General features: G+C 46.8%; 1 protein-coding gene across 1 annotated transcript in view; it reads left to right on the forward strand.

The window, feature by feature from the left end:
• Positions 1–453: 453 nt before the first annotated feature.
• PXDN (peroxidasin) overlaps positions 454–12,823 on the forward strand; it is a 66,726-nt gene continuing 54,356 nt past the window's right edge. The window contains exons 1-5 of the mRNA XM_011960962.1: positions 454–524; positions 1,587–1,658; positions 6,178–6,249; positions 9,724–9,795; positions 10,165–10,236. Of these exons, the coding sequence (XP_011816352.1) occupies positions 10,226–10,236 (11 nt within the window). The 5' untranslated portion in view covers positions 454–524; positions 1,587–1,658; positions 6,178–6,249; positions 9,724–9,795; positions 10,165–10,225. The remainder of the gene's footprint in view (positions 525–1,586; positions 1,659–6,177; positions 6,250–9,723; positions 9,796–10,164; positions 10,237–12,823) is intronic.

Below are 12,823 nucleotides of genomic sequence, written 5' to 3' on the forward strand. Positions count from 1 at the left end.
CACTTGAGGTCATTGACTAAGGAACAGCCGAATTCCAGCTCATGAAATCACTGGAGTAAACTCTAGGTGTTTACTCAGTTCCACAGGTGGTGCGACTGTCTTCTTGAATGTCATCACACCTAACTTGTGTTTATTATCCTAAGACTTATCAACATGACATTTTCCAGTGGTTTGCCAAAGATAGGGTGTTTAGGTAGTTTATGTAATTTTTCTCCCCATAATTACTGTTTTTTAAAATTCTGTAATGTGAGACTGTTGTTCCACCATTCAGATAAATATTTGTACACTTATTAGCCTCAGCGAAAAAGAAGACTCATTTAAGGAGTGAACTGGATGGTTGAATATTTTAAATGCATTGTCACTGTTTTGAAAGTGAGTAAGAACAGCAAAGGTGTAGCAATGTTTGTAGATTTTTTTTTTCACATAATAATACCTTTCTTGTTTCTTCACAGAGATCTTCGCTTTAACAGAATCAGAGAGATCCAACCTGGGGCATTCAGGCGGCTGAGGAACTTGAACACATTGTGAGTGGAAATAGTCTATTGGAAACTAATAGAAAAATAGAAGTCATTACATTATTTACCTGTGGGTAGAACTCATCGTCCACAATCAGTGGGCATGGGTGGGGAAAAGTGAAACAGGAAAGTGAGGCTGAAAAATGCTCCTGAATGCCAGGACTGCAAATGCCAGGACTGTGGCCACTGTGTGTCTCGCCTCATGCCTGTGTGCCTGTCCGTTGCGTGTTGATTGGGACCCATGCTGACCGACTGCAAAACTTGTCCCTGGCCTTCATATGGGTCACTTACTCCAGATCGCTCTGCCCTTGCTGGGTCAGGCTGACCTCTGTGTGCTCCTGCTCCTCCTCTGTGGCAAGGTTGAGCAGGACAGTGCTGCTTCTGAGCGTGGAGTGGACTGAAGTGACGGTTCAAGGCAGTCCCATGATGCCCGGAGGGAGCAGGCATAGCCAGGTCCAGTGTTGCTGTGCAGACCTCTGGCTCTGCAGGGCACGCCCAGTGCAGTGGAAGCTGGTTCCCTTCTGCACCAGGACTGAGCACAGTGGCGTAAGGGCAGGGTCATGGGGAACATGGGACTGCCTGGGCCGCCTATCCACTGTTGACCCTGGAGAGCAAGGGTCCTGGGGCCTGTCACCCCACGCCCTTGTCTGTGCACATGAATGGAGCACAGGCCACAGGGCCCACCTTTCCTGGCACGTCTGTCCGCCCACAACACCCTCCCACCATGACTGGCTTAGCACTGGCCACAGTCCTGGCTAAAACAGAAAACCTAAGAGACAGCAGGATAAAGATACAGACTCCCTTCTATAGGAGGGAAGGAATTTTTTCTCCACTGTATCAAAAGGTGGTAACTGTGGAGTATGGACAGCATTGCAGAGCAGCTTTTCCACCGCGATGGTTAAACGCTAAAGCTGTGTTTTGTCCTGTGAATTCAGCGTTCATTGAATGCTGATGGCAAGTCTGTAACTGAATTGTTACATGGCCTTTTCCAAGGCTGTCGGAATGTTTTAACACAACTTTGAAGTTTGTTTTCTGTTGTTTTTCAAAATTCTTACTGACTCTGTTTCATAGGCTTCTCAATAATAATCAGATCAAGAGGATCCCTAGTGGAGCATTTGAAGACTTGGAAAATTTAAAATATCTGTAAGTTAATGTATCAGTTCTTTAACCTAAAAGCTTACGGTTATATTTAGATTACTTAAAAATAGAGCTAAATTTCGTGCTGTTTATGAATTATTGTAAATATATTCATTTAAAAGAGGTTTTATTTTCAGAAGGTGAGTAAAAATTTAGCTGGGATTATAAAAGCAGGTTGTCGTTGAAATAAAGTGATACATTATGTGATTTTTAATGTTTCATCACTAAGCCTTAGTAAAGTGGATTGCATAAAATTAAAATGCACAGCCTTTGAAAATCGCTCTAGAAATAATGATGATGCTTCCAGAGGGGAAAGTGATGCCAAGTGAGTTGCTGAGATGAACAGCTGACAGGTGTGCTGCAGAATATCAGCTATCAAAATAGTTTCCAGTTGTCTTTCCTGCTGCAGGTGACATGTAAAATCGAAATAACTCACCCCGGTGGAATGTCACTCATTCCTGCAGATTTTCTTGTCTTCCGCTAAGTGATTTCACCTCTTATTTTTGTGCAAATTTTATTTCACTTTTAAAAACTGAGTTTAATCTATTTATTTTCATTTAACACGTCTTTTGCTCGTTGAGATCAGTTTTGCAGTTTAGAAAATGAGCTTCCTGGTTTAGTCTCAGTCACACACATACTTGCTCTAAAATTGGAAAGGTTGAAGAGAAACACTCAGAGGAGAAGGGTGTGTCATGTGCTTTTAGAAGATTATTCTTTTAAGACTTAGTCACTTTCCAAAGAGAGCTATTTTTAATAAAAATTATTTATTTCAGCCATTTTTATTGGAAGTTTTTATCATACGTGAACCTAAAAATGTTTAAGTTATTTTGATTTGTTTTTTATTTTACTTTAAGTTCTGGGCTACACGTGCAGAACGTGCAGGTTTGTTACCTAGGTACACACGTGCCATGGTGCTGGGCTGCACCCACCAACCTGTCATCTAGGTTTTAAGCCCCACGTGCATTAGGTGTTTGTCCTAATGCTCTAGGTTTTTCGATTCTTAAAACAAAGTTGTCTTGTTATTGTTGATGTATACTCTGTGACTGTTAATTACAGAGCTGCCTTTAACTCTTTATTAAAATACATTCCCTCTGTGAAGATATTTGTCAGTGTTACATACACACTTTCACCTCCATCATTGTGGCATAGGATGTTAATTTTTAATTTCATATAAACATGACTAAGCTTTGTCCCACATTTCTAAAATGAGAGACAGACCTTTTATTGGTTTATTTCCGCCCCCCCCCCCTTTTTTTTTGTATTTCGAGTGTCGTGCAAGTTCCAGAAAAGGACTTTTGTTTCCTGGAAAGTAGATCCGGTCAGCTGATAGCCAGCATTCCTTGTGTGTGTATATGTGTGTTTAATAGGTTTAACAGGTTTTTTAATATTTTATTTTTTGTCACTGGTTTTGAATTATTAAGAGCAACTTACTATGCACTCAGCAAACGTGTTCAAAGTGGAGTTGTTGGGATGCTTTGTTTTCACTGATCTCTTTTCAATGACCCTCGTCCGACCTCATCTGCTGCACAGCGGCTCTCTGAGCGCCTGCACTCCACACTCTTCCCTCGCTCCCTCGGTAGCAAACTGCAGTGTCCCTGGCGGCGGAGGACACAGATCACTGGGGTGGAGGGAGCACAGACTGGTGGGTCATGACTCAGAAACGGACTAAAGACCAGGGCAGAGGAGGGAAGCTGTGCAGAGAGGCCTGGGGACCCCTTTCCACAGCACGGCAGCCTCCGCCTCCTCAGCGCTCATTGGTGGAGAACATTTGATAAGTGCTGATTTAGGAAACTGTGTAAGACTTAAATGCTGTGATTTAAACTGTGTACAACTTAAATGCTGAAGAACTCTCCTGAAGTTTATTGATATTTCAGCCTTCTATATGGAGTCAGTACCAAAGTATACTTGTAGAGGCTGAGTAGTTCTTCTTTCTTGGAACTCCAGTTACTTCTAGTAAGGCATAAGCCTTCCCTTTAGTTCACATTTCTTAGTGAAATTATTTCTTGAGACAGGACTCATTCAAGGGTCAACTCTATGATGAAGTAGAAAATCACAATTTATTATTATGATCAATACTCACCCCCTTTTTTTGTTTTTTTTTTCTTTTGGAGATGGAGTTTCCCTCTTGTTGCCCAGGCTAGAGTGCGGTGGCGTGATCTCAGCTCACTGCAGCGTCCACTTCCCAGGTTCAAAGGATTCTCCTGCTTCATCCTCCTGAAGAGCTGGGATTACAGGCGTTCGCCACCACGCCTGGCTAATGTTTTGTATTTTTAGTAGAGACGGGGTTTCACCATTTTGGTCAGGCTGGTCTCGAACTCCTGACCTCAGGTGATCCACCCGCCTTGGCCTCCCAAAGTCCTGAGATTACAGGCGTGAGCTACCACACCCAGCCAGTACCCACTCATTCTTATGAAAATAAATTACATCCCAATGTCTTTATAAACAACATTCACACATGTCAGTTGGATTCAGTTGTCCTGTGTATTCTTTAAAAAGATTCCCTTTCATTTTTTAAAATGCCTTTAAAACGATGTTCTCATTGATACTTTGTTTTTGTTTCTCTTTTTAAAGAAATGGGCACAGAAAATTACATTTCAACTTGCCTTCTCCAGAAGTATAGTAACAACTCCCATGTGAACAGTAGTTAATGTGTGCGGGGCCATTTTGTAAGGGCTGTATATATATACACACACACACACACACATATATTTACACGTTAATCTCAATGATTTCTGTCCATTTTAGAAAAGAGGAAACTGAGGCCCAGGCATTAAGTGGAAATTCAAGGATTCCCACACATGCAGCCCAGAAAAGTAACAACCTTGCCAGGCCTCTGCTGTGGGCACTGGGCTCTCAGTCACTGGGGAGTTCTGGGTGGTTTGTGTTAAGGCTTGTAACTCTTTTTTTTTTTTGAGACAGAGTCTTGCTCTGTGGCCCAGGCTGGAGTGCAGTGGCGTGATCTCGGCTCACTGCAGGCCTCACCTCCTGGGTTCATGCCATTCTCCTGCCTCAGCCTCCCGAGTAGCTGGGACTACAGGCGCCGCCACTGCGCCCGGCTAATTTTTTAAAATTTTTAGTAGAGACGGGGTTTCACGGTATTAGCCAGGATGGTCTCGATCTCCTGACCTCGTGATTCGCCCGTCTCGGCCTCCCAAAGTGCTGGGATTACAGGCGTGAGCCACCGCGCCCGGCCAAGGCTTATAACTCTTTATGAAGTTAGCTCTGCAAATTTGCATGGAGGGAGGATGTGAGATCCACTTAGATGGGTTGTAAGGAGTAAGGCTAGCAGTGCTGGTTCTGTTAAACTGGATCCTGCACCAGACACATTAATTAACTTACAATCAGACATTCGGCCCTTCTGGATATGAATTATATAATATTATAAGCATCGAGACAAAAAATGTTGTTTATTTAGTGGAACGAGTAGGTGAAACCCAGTCCTAAATAATCAATTTTGAAGAGACGTGTCTGCCTGAATTTGGCAAGTAGGAAAAGCATAGATTTTGACTTGCTCATCTGCGTATGTCAGAGATGGAGCTCAGGGATTCTAAGACACAGTAGTGGCAGGTCTCCCCGAGTCTGGGCACAGACACAGATTCACAGCCTTCTTGGGCTCTTCCAAGCTGCTGGCCTAGAGCTGCGTTGTGAAGCAAACTGGCTGAGGGCGAGTCATGTCCGAGATGGGTGGGCACAATGCACATGGTTTTGTGGCTCTTTTTGGAATTGTGATACTTTGGTGTGGAAATTTTCATCCTCCGTCTGTTAGGTCAGGCTTGGCAGGTGTTTTCAGTGCAGGACCAGGCCTCTGTGAGCTGCACAGTCTCTGCCGGGGCCACTCAGCTCTGCCACACGGCGCCAGTGCAGCCCCAGAGGGTCCGGAGTGCGCGAGTGTGGGCGGGTTCCAGCAGAGCTTCCTTTATGGACACTGACATTCCAAGGTCACATGTTAGGAAATACGATTCTTCTGTTGAGATTTTCCACCATTTTACACAAAGACAAGCGCCAGGCCAACTGTGTGACTCTTCCAATATGCCTCTATTGCTTCTGTTTTCTAAGAATGCGATTCTAGGGGTGAGTTATTCAGGACACATTCGGTCTTCATATGGTCCACTCCCCAAATTATTCCTAGGTATTTTAGAGATGTATCAATATCAGTTATAGAATCTTACCACCGGTGCATTGTACATGCCTGTGGAAAATGGTTTTTATCTTGTTTAGACTTTGAAGCAAATGTATTGTCAGCAATTCATTAGCCATAGTCTAAGGTCTGTGAATTGCCTGAAAAACCCGTCGCAGCGGTTTGATCGCCTTCAGTCGGCACCAGTTGCTTTTGGCCCACTTGAGATCTGAGGGAAGGGAAGCCCTTGGGAGAGGCACTCTGTACTCACTGTGCAGACGGTTTGTTTGCATTCGAATACAGTCATTAATTGTAAAACTGTCTCCTGCGTCAGTTTAATTCTTCTTTTCCGTCTGAAGTTTGGCCTCCTGTCTGTGTGCTAATGCTCCCCAATGTTTCTTCTTTCAGCTATCTGTACAAGAATGAGATCCAGTCAATTGACAGGCAAGCATTTAAGGGACTTGCCTCTCTAGAGCAACTGTAAGTGCCCCCTCTCTTCATGCTTTAGTTCTCGGATGCCGCCTGGCTCTTTTCCTCTTGTAGGGACCAGTCGACTGAGCTAGCTGTTTGCATGATGCATGACTATGCTACCTGAGGTGCGGGGAGTACGTGCATGATGACAGAAAAACAGGCATGGGCGAGTCATTCGCCCTCCGCCCCGCCTTCCGCCCAGCCAGCCCTCCACCCACCCCTCAGGATGCATCACTGGTTTCCCCTATGGTGGCACCAGACCCTGGGCCATGCTCTCCTGACACCAGGGACAGTAAGATCAGTGGGATCCCTGTCACAACTTAGAGGAGAGACAGGCAGGCGCACAAGTCCGATCAAGGCGTCCTTCATAGGGGAAATATCCAGGATGCCCGGGGAGGAGAGGGCTCTTTGCCTCGTTCACTGTTCCTCATTATGACTCTGAACACATGAGCTGAATTTCTTCAATTGTGATGCCATTATTTTGGAGAAAACCTTTTTTCCCTTGTAGTTCTAGTTAGTGTGTGCAGCGTAGAATGAAACACTCCTAGTTTCCTTGGCCGCCCGTGAAGTCGTACTTTGCTGTGAAGTCAGCATGTTGATTTTTCATTACAATGTCCTGGCAGAAAGGAGGATTTGTCCTGGTTTGTTTGCTCGGCCAGTCACCTTTCACTCGGCAAGCTGAGCCCATTCCTGGGGAGTTGCAAGTTGTCACGGTTTTAGGAATGTGGATGAAAGCAGCTGTTTGCTGTGATGCAGCGTGACGTCCTCCTGCCACAGCTGCTGATCTCTGGTCACAGGTCACTGGCTGACTGGACAAAGCGATGTTGTCAGAGAGTGTGAGGCCAAGCGGTGCGGGGGAGAGACCACTCGGGGACTGTGCATCCTGAGGACCCACAGTGCTCATGTTTCCGAAAGTGTGTGTGGATTCAAGTGAGCGTGGACAGGGCGTGGGTAGATTTGGGAAGAGATCGTCTGTCTCTATGGAGAAGGACAGTGCACCTCATTGCAGAAACACATGGAGGTCTGCAGGGAACACCCAGATGTAGGGAGAGCTTGCAAAGGAGCAAGCTCTCATATCCAGCAAGCATTTCACTCAGTGGGGGCGAGAACATCTTCATAGCAGACAGTTCTTCGATCCTGAATGGATTGGAAAATCCACATCTGGCTTTGTGCTGAGTGAGTCCAGTGTTATTTTTAAGGAAGGAAAGGGCAAGTCAGGGGAGAAACCTGAGGCTGAACAAGGAAGGGCGTCTGTGAATCACTAAGTAGATGTTCACTGAAATTTTGGATGATGGGGAGGCTTTATGAGCTGGCCAGGCTGCCTTCAGCACCCAGGGTTAGGTGAGGTCTGGGGTCTCTGGTGCCGTGACTTGGGTTCCATTCATTAAATGCTGTACAGTGAGCCTGAGGGCAGCCCGGCCCCACCCTCAGGCAGGGAACTGTTGGGGAGGAGATAAGCGAGTCCACCAGACCTCAGTGAGAGACTTGGGCAAAAAGGCTGTGTGTCCAGGGCGGGCGGCTTGTGCGGGACCCTGGCTACCTGCACCCCTTCCCCCGATGAGCTTTGTAGCCCTGAGCTATTGCAAACATGCATTCCTGGTGACACTGGGAGAGCGGAATGCAGGAATGCCCTAGAGCCCGCAGATGCTGTCCTGGGGGAGCTGAGTATCCCTGATCCAGAAAAGCTCCTTAGGAAGCTGTGGACACAGAACAGAAAACACACCTGGCCAGTCAGGAAGCATGCGTTTGAATTCAGTGATGATCTCAGTGTATTTGGGGAGTCATTTCCTGTCTTTGGTCCTGTTTCCTCAACTGTTCAGGGAGGGGTGAAGGACACCCCAGGCTGCCGGGGCCCCGGCCTCTCTAAATCCCGTGTACCCTGGCCCGTCATTTCCTGTAGCACCCGTGCAGCAGGTGCCAAGTCCCACACGCTCAGCCGTCCCCCTGGCCAGCCTGCATTGCAGAGTCCGGGTGGAGGGATTTTTACACCCACCACTCTCCGTGGGGCTGGAAATCCCCCCTTTCCTTCCCTTGGTCAGCACCTCCTCATCCTTCTGGGCTTTGCTTGGGAGACTCCACCCCTGCCTGCCTGCACCGAAACCTCGCTGAGCGGCTCACGGCCACTGTGTGTTGATGGTGCCTGGGTCTCACATGGGCGTGTGCTGCGAAAGACCAAGGACCCCAAAAAACCACAGGCGCTCTGTCAGCACACTGCCCGGCCGAGACGAGGCTCCAGGGATCACGGAGGGCTCGGCCTTCCTCGGGACCCCCGCGTCTGGTGCTTGCCCGTCATGCTCGCCCACGGCGGGCGGTTGTCCTTGTCCTCCTGCTCCAGTTTTTCCTTCCCTCGTGTTTCCCATTCGTGCGCAGAGTGCCGAGCACAGACCTGTCCGGGGACGAGGGGCAGGGACAGTCTGCGTTTGGGGGCCCTCCGGCTGCAGGCGTCCGCAGAGACTCAGTGTGGCCTGTGTGGGTGCTGCCCAGGGAGCTGGCCCCAGGATGGGGGGGCCCTGGCAGCCGCACTCTGGTGCCCTGGCGGTGACGGTGTTCTCAGAATGTCCACAGACCTGATTCTCAGGCGTGCGTTCTGAAGACTCTTCCTTTCGTGGAGTTGTGAAGAGCTGTGAACACTGGCCTGCTGCTGCTTTACTCATTTGGGCCTCCTGAAGAAGTACTCGTTTAAAATGCGTGCTGGTTGCAGGGAACGCCTGAGTGGGCAGGAGGGATCTCCCAGCAGAGCACCCCAGGGAGAAGACTGACTTTGTGTTTGACTTACGAGGAAAAAACCCACTTTTCAAAACGAGAAATTTCATATTCAGGAAAAATTAGAAAGAATGAGTTATATCTAAAAGTATAAATTGTAGAAGTATGGAGACACGTGAAATGGGAAGAAATAGAAACACTGGGTGTGCTGTACCATCACACACCCGGGGAAAGACGGTCTCTTGTTTAACGCTTCAGGATTGACGGAGAAAGTCGTGTGACATTCTTTCTGTGTTTCCTTTGTGGTCTTGAAGGATGTCTTTGTGTCTGACAGTATACTCTCTGCCCAAGTGTGTGATGATGTCCCTGCCAAATTCATACGAGTTAAAAGATTTGAGTGAAGGTATTCACCTATTTATGTATGTGCTATCATTAAAGTTATGCTTTAGATTTTTGCTTTTTTCCATATATTTTGGGAGCAAAAATGGCCTAGTCAGGCCCTTCTCACATGGTGTCGAGGACCTCCGTGAGCACCTCTAGGCCTCCCTCACCCTTACCCAGTCACTAGAGTGGACGTCTGTGCCTAGTGTTCAGTTGTATTTATCAAATCATTTGATAATTTTATGTATTTTTCATACAACGTAGGAAGTCTAGTGAGTGAGCTATCTATTGATACCTGGATTTGAAATGACTAGAAAAAAATTGGGGGCAAAAATCTGGATCTAAGAAAATAAATTAAATTGTAAGTTACACTTTTTTTTTTTCTTTTAACTGCTCTAGATACCTGCACTTTAATCAGATAGAAACTTTGGACCCAGAGTCGTTCCAGCATCTCCCGAAGCTTGAGAGGCTGTGAGTTGTGTGTTGTTCCTTGCCTTTCCATTCACAGAGCCCAGGCCTCAGTCACTGGCTTGGTTAGATTAAGGTCAATATCCACCAAACACCTGAAAACTGTTTTGATATAAAGTCCATATTTCTGGTCTAACAATTTGGAAATAGGACTTAGAATTTTCTCTTTAATTGAAAGTGTTGATAAAATAGGAAAAAAATCCATTTCTTTGCTGGAGTAAACAACATTGTTTTCAGATTCATTTGTATTAAATAAATGTAATCACTGAGATTTTTTTAAAAGCTGATGTATATTTGACTGCTTATATTCTTTTCTACACATTTTAAGACATATTTTTCAAAATTGGTTTGTTATAAAATCTCTTTCAACAGATTTTTGCATAACAACCGGATTACACATTTAGTACCAGGGACATTTAATCACTTGGAATCTATGAAGAGATTGTGAGTATAATGATACCTTTTGTGTTTCCTTTGCTGCAAATCCTTACTTCTCTCTGTTATCCATTCACCTGGTTCTTTTTCAAGTGTAGTGAAATGTTGGTAACAGTCTGATTCTGAAAGAATGAGAATATATGGAGGGTGGATTGAATCCATTAGAGAGCAAAATGAAAAACATGTGGCTCAGACAATGTGGCAAATAGTTAGTCCTTTGATAGGCAATTAAGACTTAAAAAAATTTTTTTTTTCAACATAGGGTCTTGCTGTATTGCCCAGGCTGGAGTGCAGTGGCATGATCACAGCTCACTGCAGCCTCAGCCTCCCGGGCTGAAGCAGTTCTCCCAAATAGCTGAGTACCTGGGACTACAGGCACGTGCCACCATGCCCAGCTAAGTTTTGTAATTTTGTGGGTTTTTTTGTTTTTCTTTCTTTCTTTTTTCTTTCTTTCTTTTTTTTTTTTTTGTGACAAGGTTTTGCCATGTTGCCCAGGTTGGGCTTGATTTCCTAAGCTCAAGTTATCTGTCCACCTCAGCCTCCCAAAGTGCTGGGAGTACAGGCGTGAGCCACCATGCCCAGCCAACATTTTTAAAAAATCATCTTTAAATTCATCAAATTAATGTTTAATTCCAGTGCATACTTTACTGGTAGAAGTAAAACCAGTGTAGAAAGAACTCCTGTGCTATATTCTGTTTCTTTCTACAGCATACTAAGGAGGCTGATCTCCACCCTTTTTTTTTTTTTTGAGATGGGGTTTTGTTCTTGTTGCCCAGGCTGGAGTGCAATGGCTCGATTTCGGCTCACTGCAACCTCTGCCTCCCGGGTTGAAACGATTCTTGTGCCTCAGCCTCCCTAGTAGCTGGGATTACAGGCGCGTGTGACCACGCCTGGCTAATTTTTGTATTTTTAGTAGAGACAGGGTTTCACCATGTTGCCCAGGCTGGTCTTGAACTCCTGACCTCAGGTGATCTGCCCGCCATGGGTTCCCAAAGTGCTGGGATGGCAGGCGTGAGCCACCGCACCCGTAATTCCACCCAATTTTTAAGGCCTCCTAATATACTTTTTCCTTATACTGAGCTATTTCTTGTAATTAAGGCATTTTATTACTGGCGGAGAAAGTTGTGACATTCTTTTTGGGTTTTCCTTCATGGTCTTGAGCCGTTACTTTCAGTTCAATATTACTGAGTGTATGCAATGAACTAGACCGAGAAAGAAACAAAGTGCCAAGAGACAAGCCTGACTCCAGAGTGGTCTTATGGTGTTTGTTTTATCTATTCAGTGAAATAAAGTGGAGTGAAACGTAGCCCTTCAGAACTATTGGTGATTTTTTTTTTCTTTAGGATAAAGATATCACAAGCCAAACTAAAAACTACATCCTGGGTAGGAAGATGGGATGAATATTTCCATATTTGATAGATAACAGACAGTAGAAAGACATTACCAGATAAATGCTCTAGAAAGTAGCCAAGTTTAGGGCAGACTGGTAACAGCCTGGATTATGCTGACAGCTGCCTTCCCTCTGTTCTCAGCCTCTCTCTGGGTGTCTGGCAAGGTCCCCCTCTCCTGTTTGCTCACTTTACTAGAGGTGCTTGAACACTACAACCCCAGACTGGGATGCTGTGTTAGATGTACAGAGCTGCATCTAGAGGGTATGCTGTGTCCTGGCTGCTGTCTGCTGGGAGCAGTCTCTAACCTCACGTCCCTGAGGGGCCCCAGGCCGACGAGGGCACGCCAGCTGCCCCACCTCTCCAGACCTCCTGAATAGCCCTCTCTGCTTCCGAGCAGATGGAGGTTGGGGATCCTGTGCTTCCTCGGGTGCCTGGAGCAGCTCGCTCCGCCAGGACCGACTGGCCGGATGTCACATACCGGACCGTGACCATCCAGGTCTTGCATGTGCCCATGGTCCTGTACTGACCTTCAGCTGTGGGCACAGGTTGGGTGTCCTGGGCATGTGGCTGACACTGTCCTCCTCACAGCCTCCTCACCTGAGAGCTATGCACCTGCTCACGTGGGAAAGGGTGATTCTGGTCATGAGGCCAGTTCTGTGTTCCTGTCCCCTCTGGGCTCATGTCCAGGAGAACCTCGGATGGGAGGTGTAGCCTCCCCCTCCCCTCCTGGAGCCAACGTCGGCCCCTAGTGATGCCCTCACCCTGCCGCCTGGTGAGCACCTCTCGGGATCCCATCCCCGTCTGGGCAGTGACCTGGGTCCACCTCATCCAGGGTTCATAGTGAGCACGTCTGTTGCAGGACTTTTCCTTAGTTCAGTGAAAGATGGGGTCCTTGTTACGTGGCCACAAAATTTAGGCTCACAGACTATTTGAAGAGTGAGAAAAATGGGATTTATTGGGTAAAAAGGAAAAAGAGTGGGGGAAACGAGACCCTTAGCAAAGCGAGAGGGTGTTTCCCGCCGGTGGCTTCCTGCCTCGCAGACTGAATTCCACCCGCGAAGAGGAGGGCCAGGCTTCTCCCCCCGCAAATGGCACGAACCTCTGTGGGCTCCACCCCAGTGCGCACCCCTCCCAGTGCGCAGGCCGGCTGGAGGGGCCTGGGGACCCCGTCCCACCTGGTTGTCCTGGATTGAGAGGTGACCACG

This window comes from Colobus angolensis, unplaced genomic scaffold, assembly GCF_000951035.1.
Source record: "Colobus angolensis palliatus isolate OR3802 unplaced genomic scaffold, Cang.pa_1.0 Scaffold53, whole genome shotgun sequence".
NCBI lineage: Eukaryota > Metazoa > Chordata > Mammalia > Primates > Cercopithecidae > Colobus > Colobus angolensis.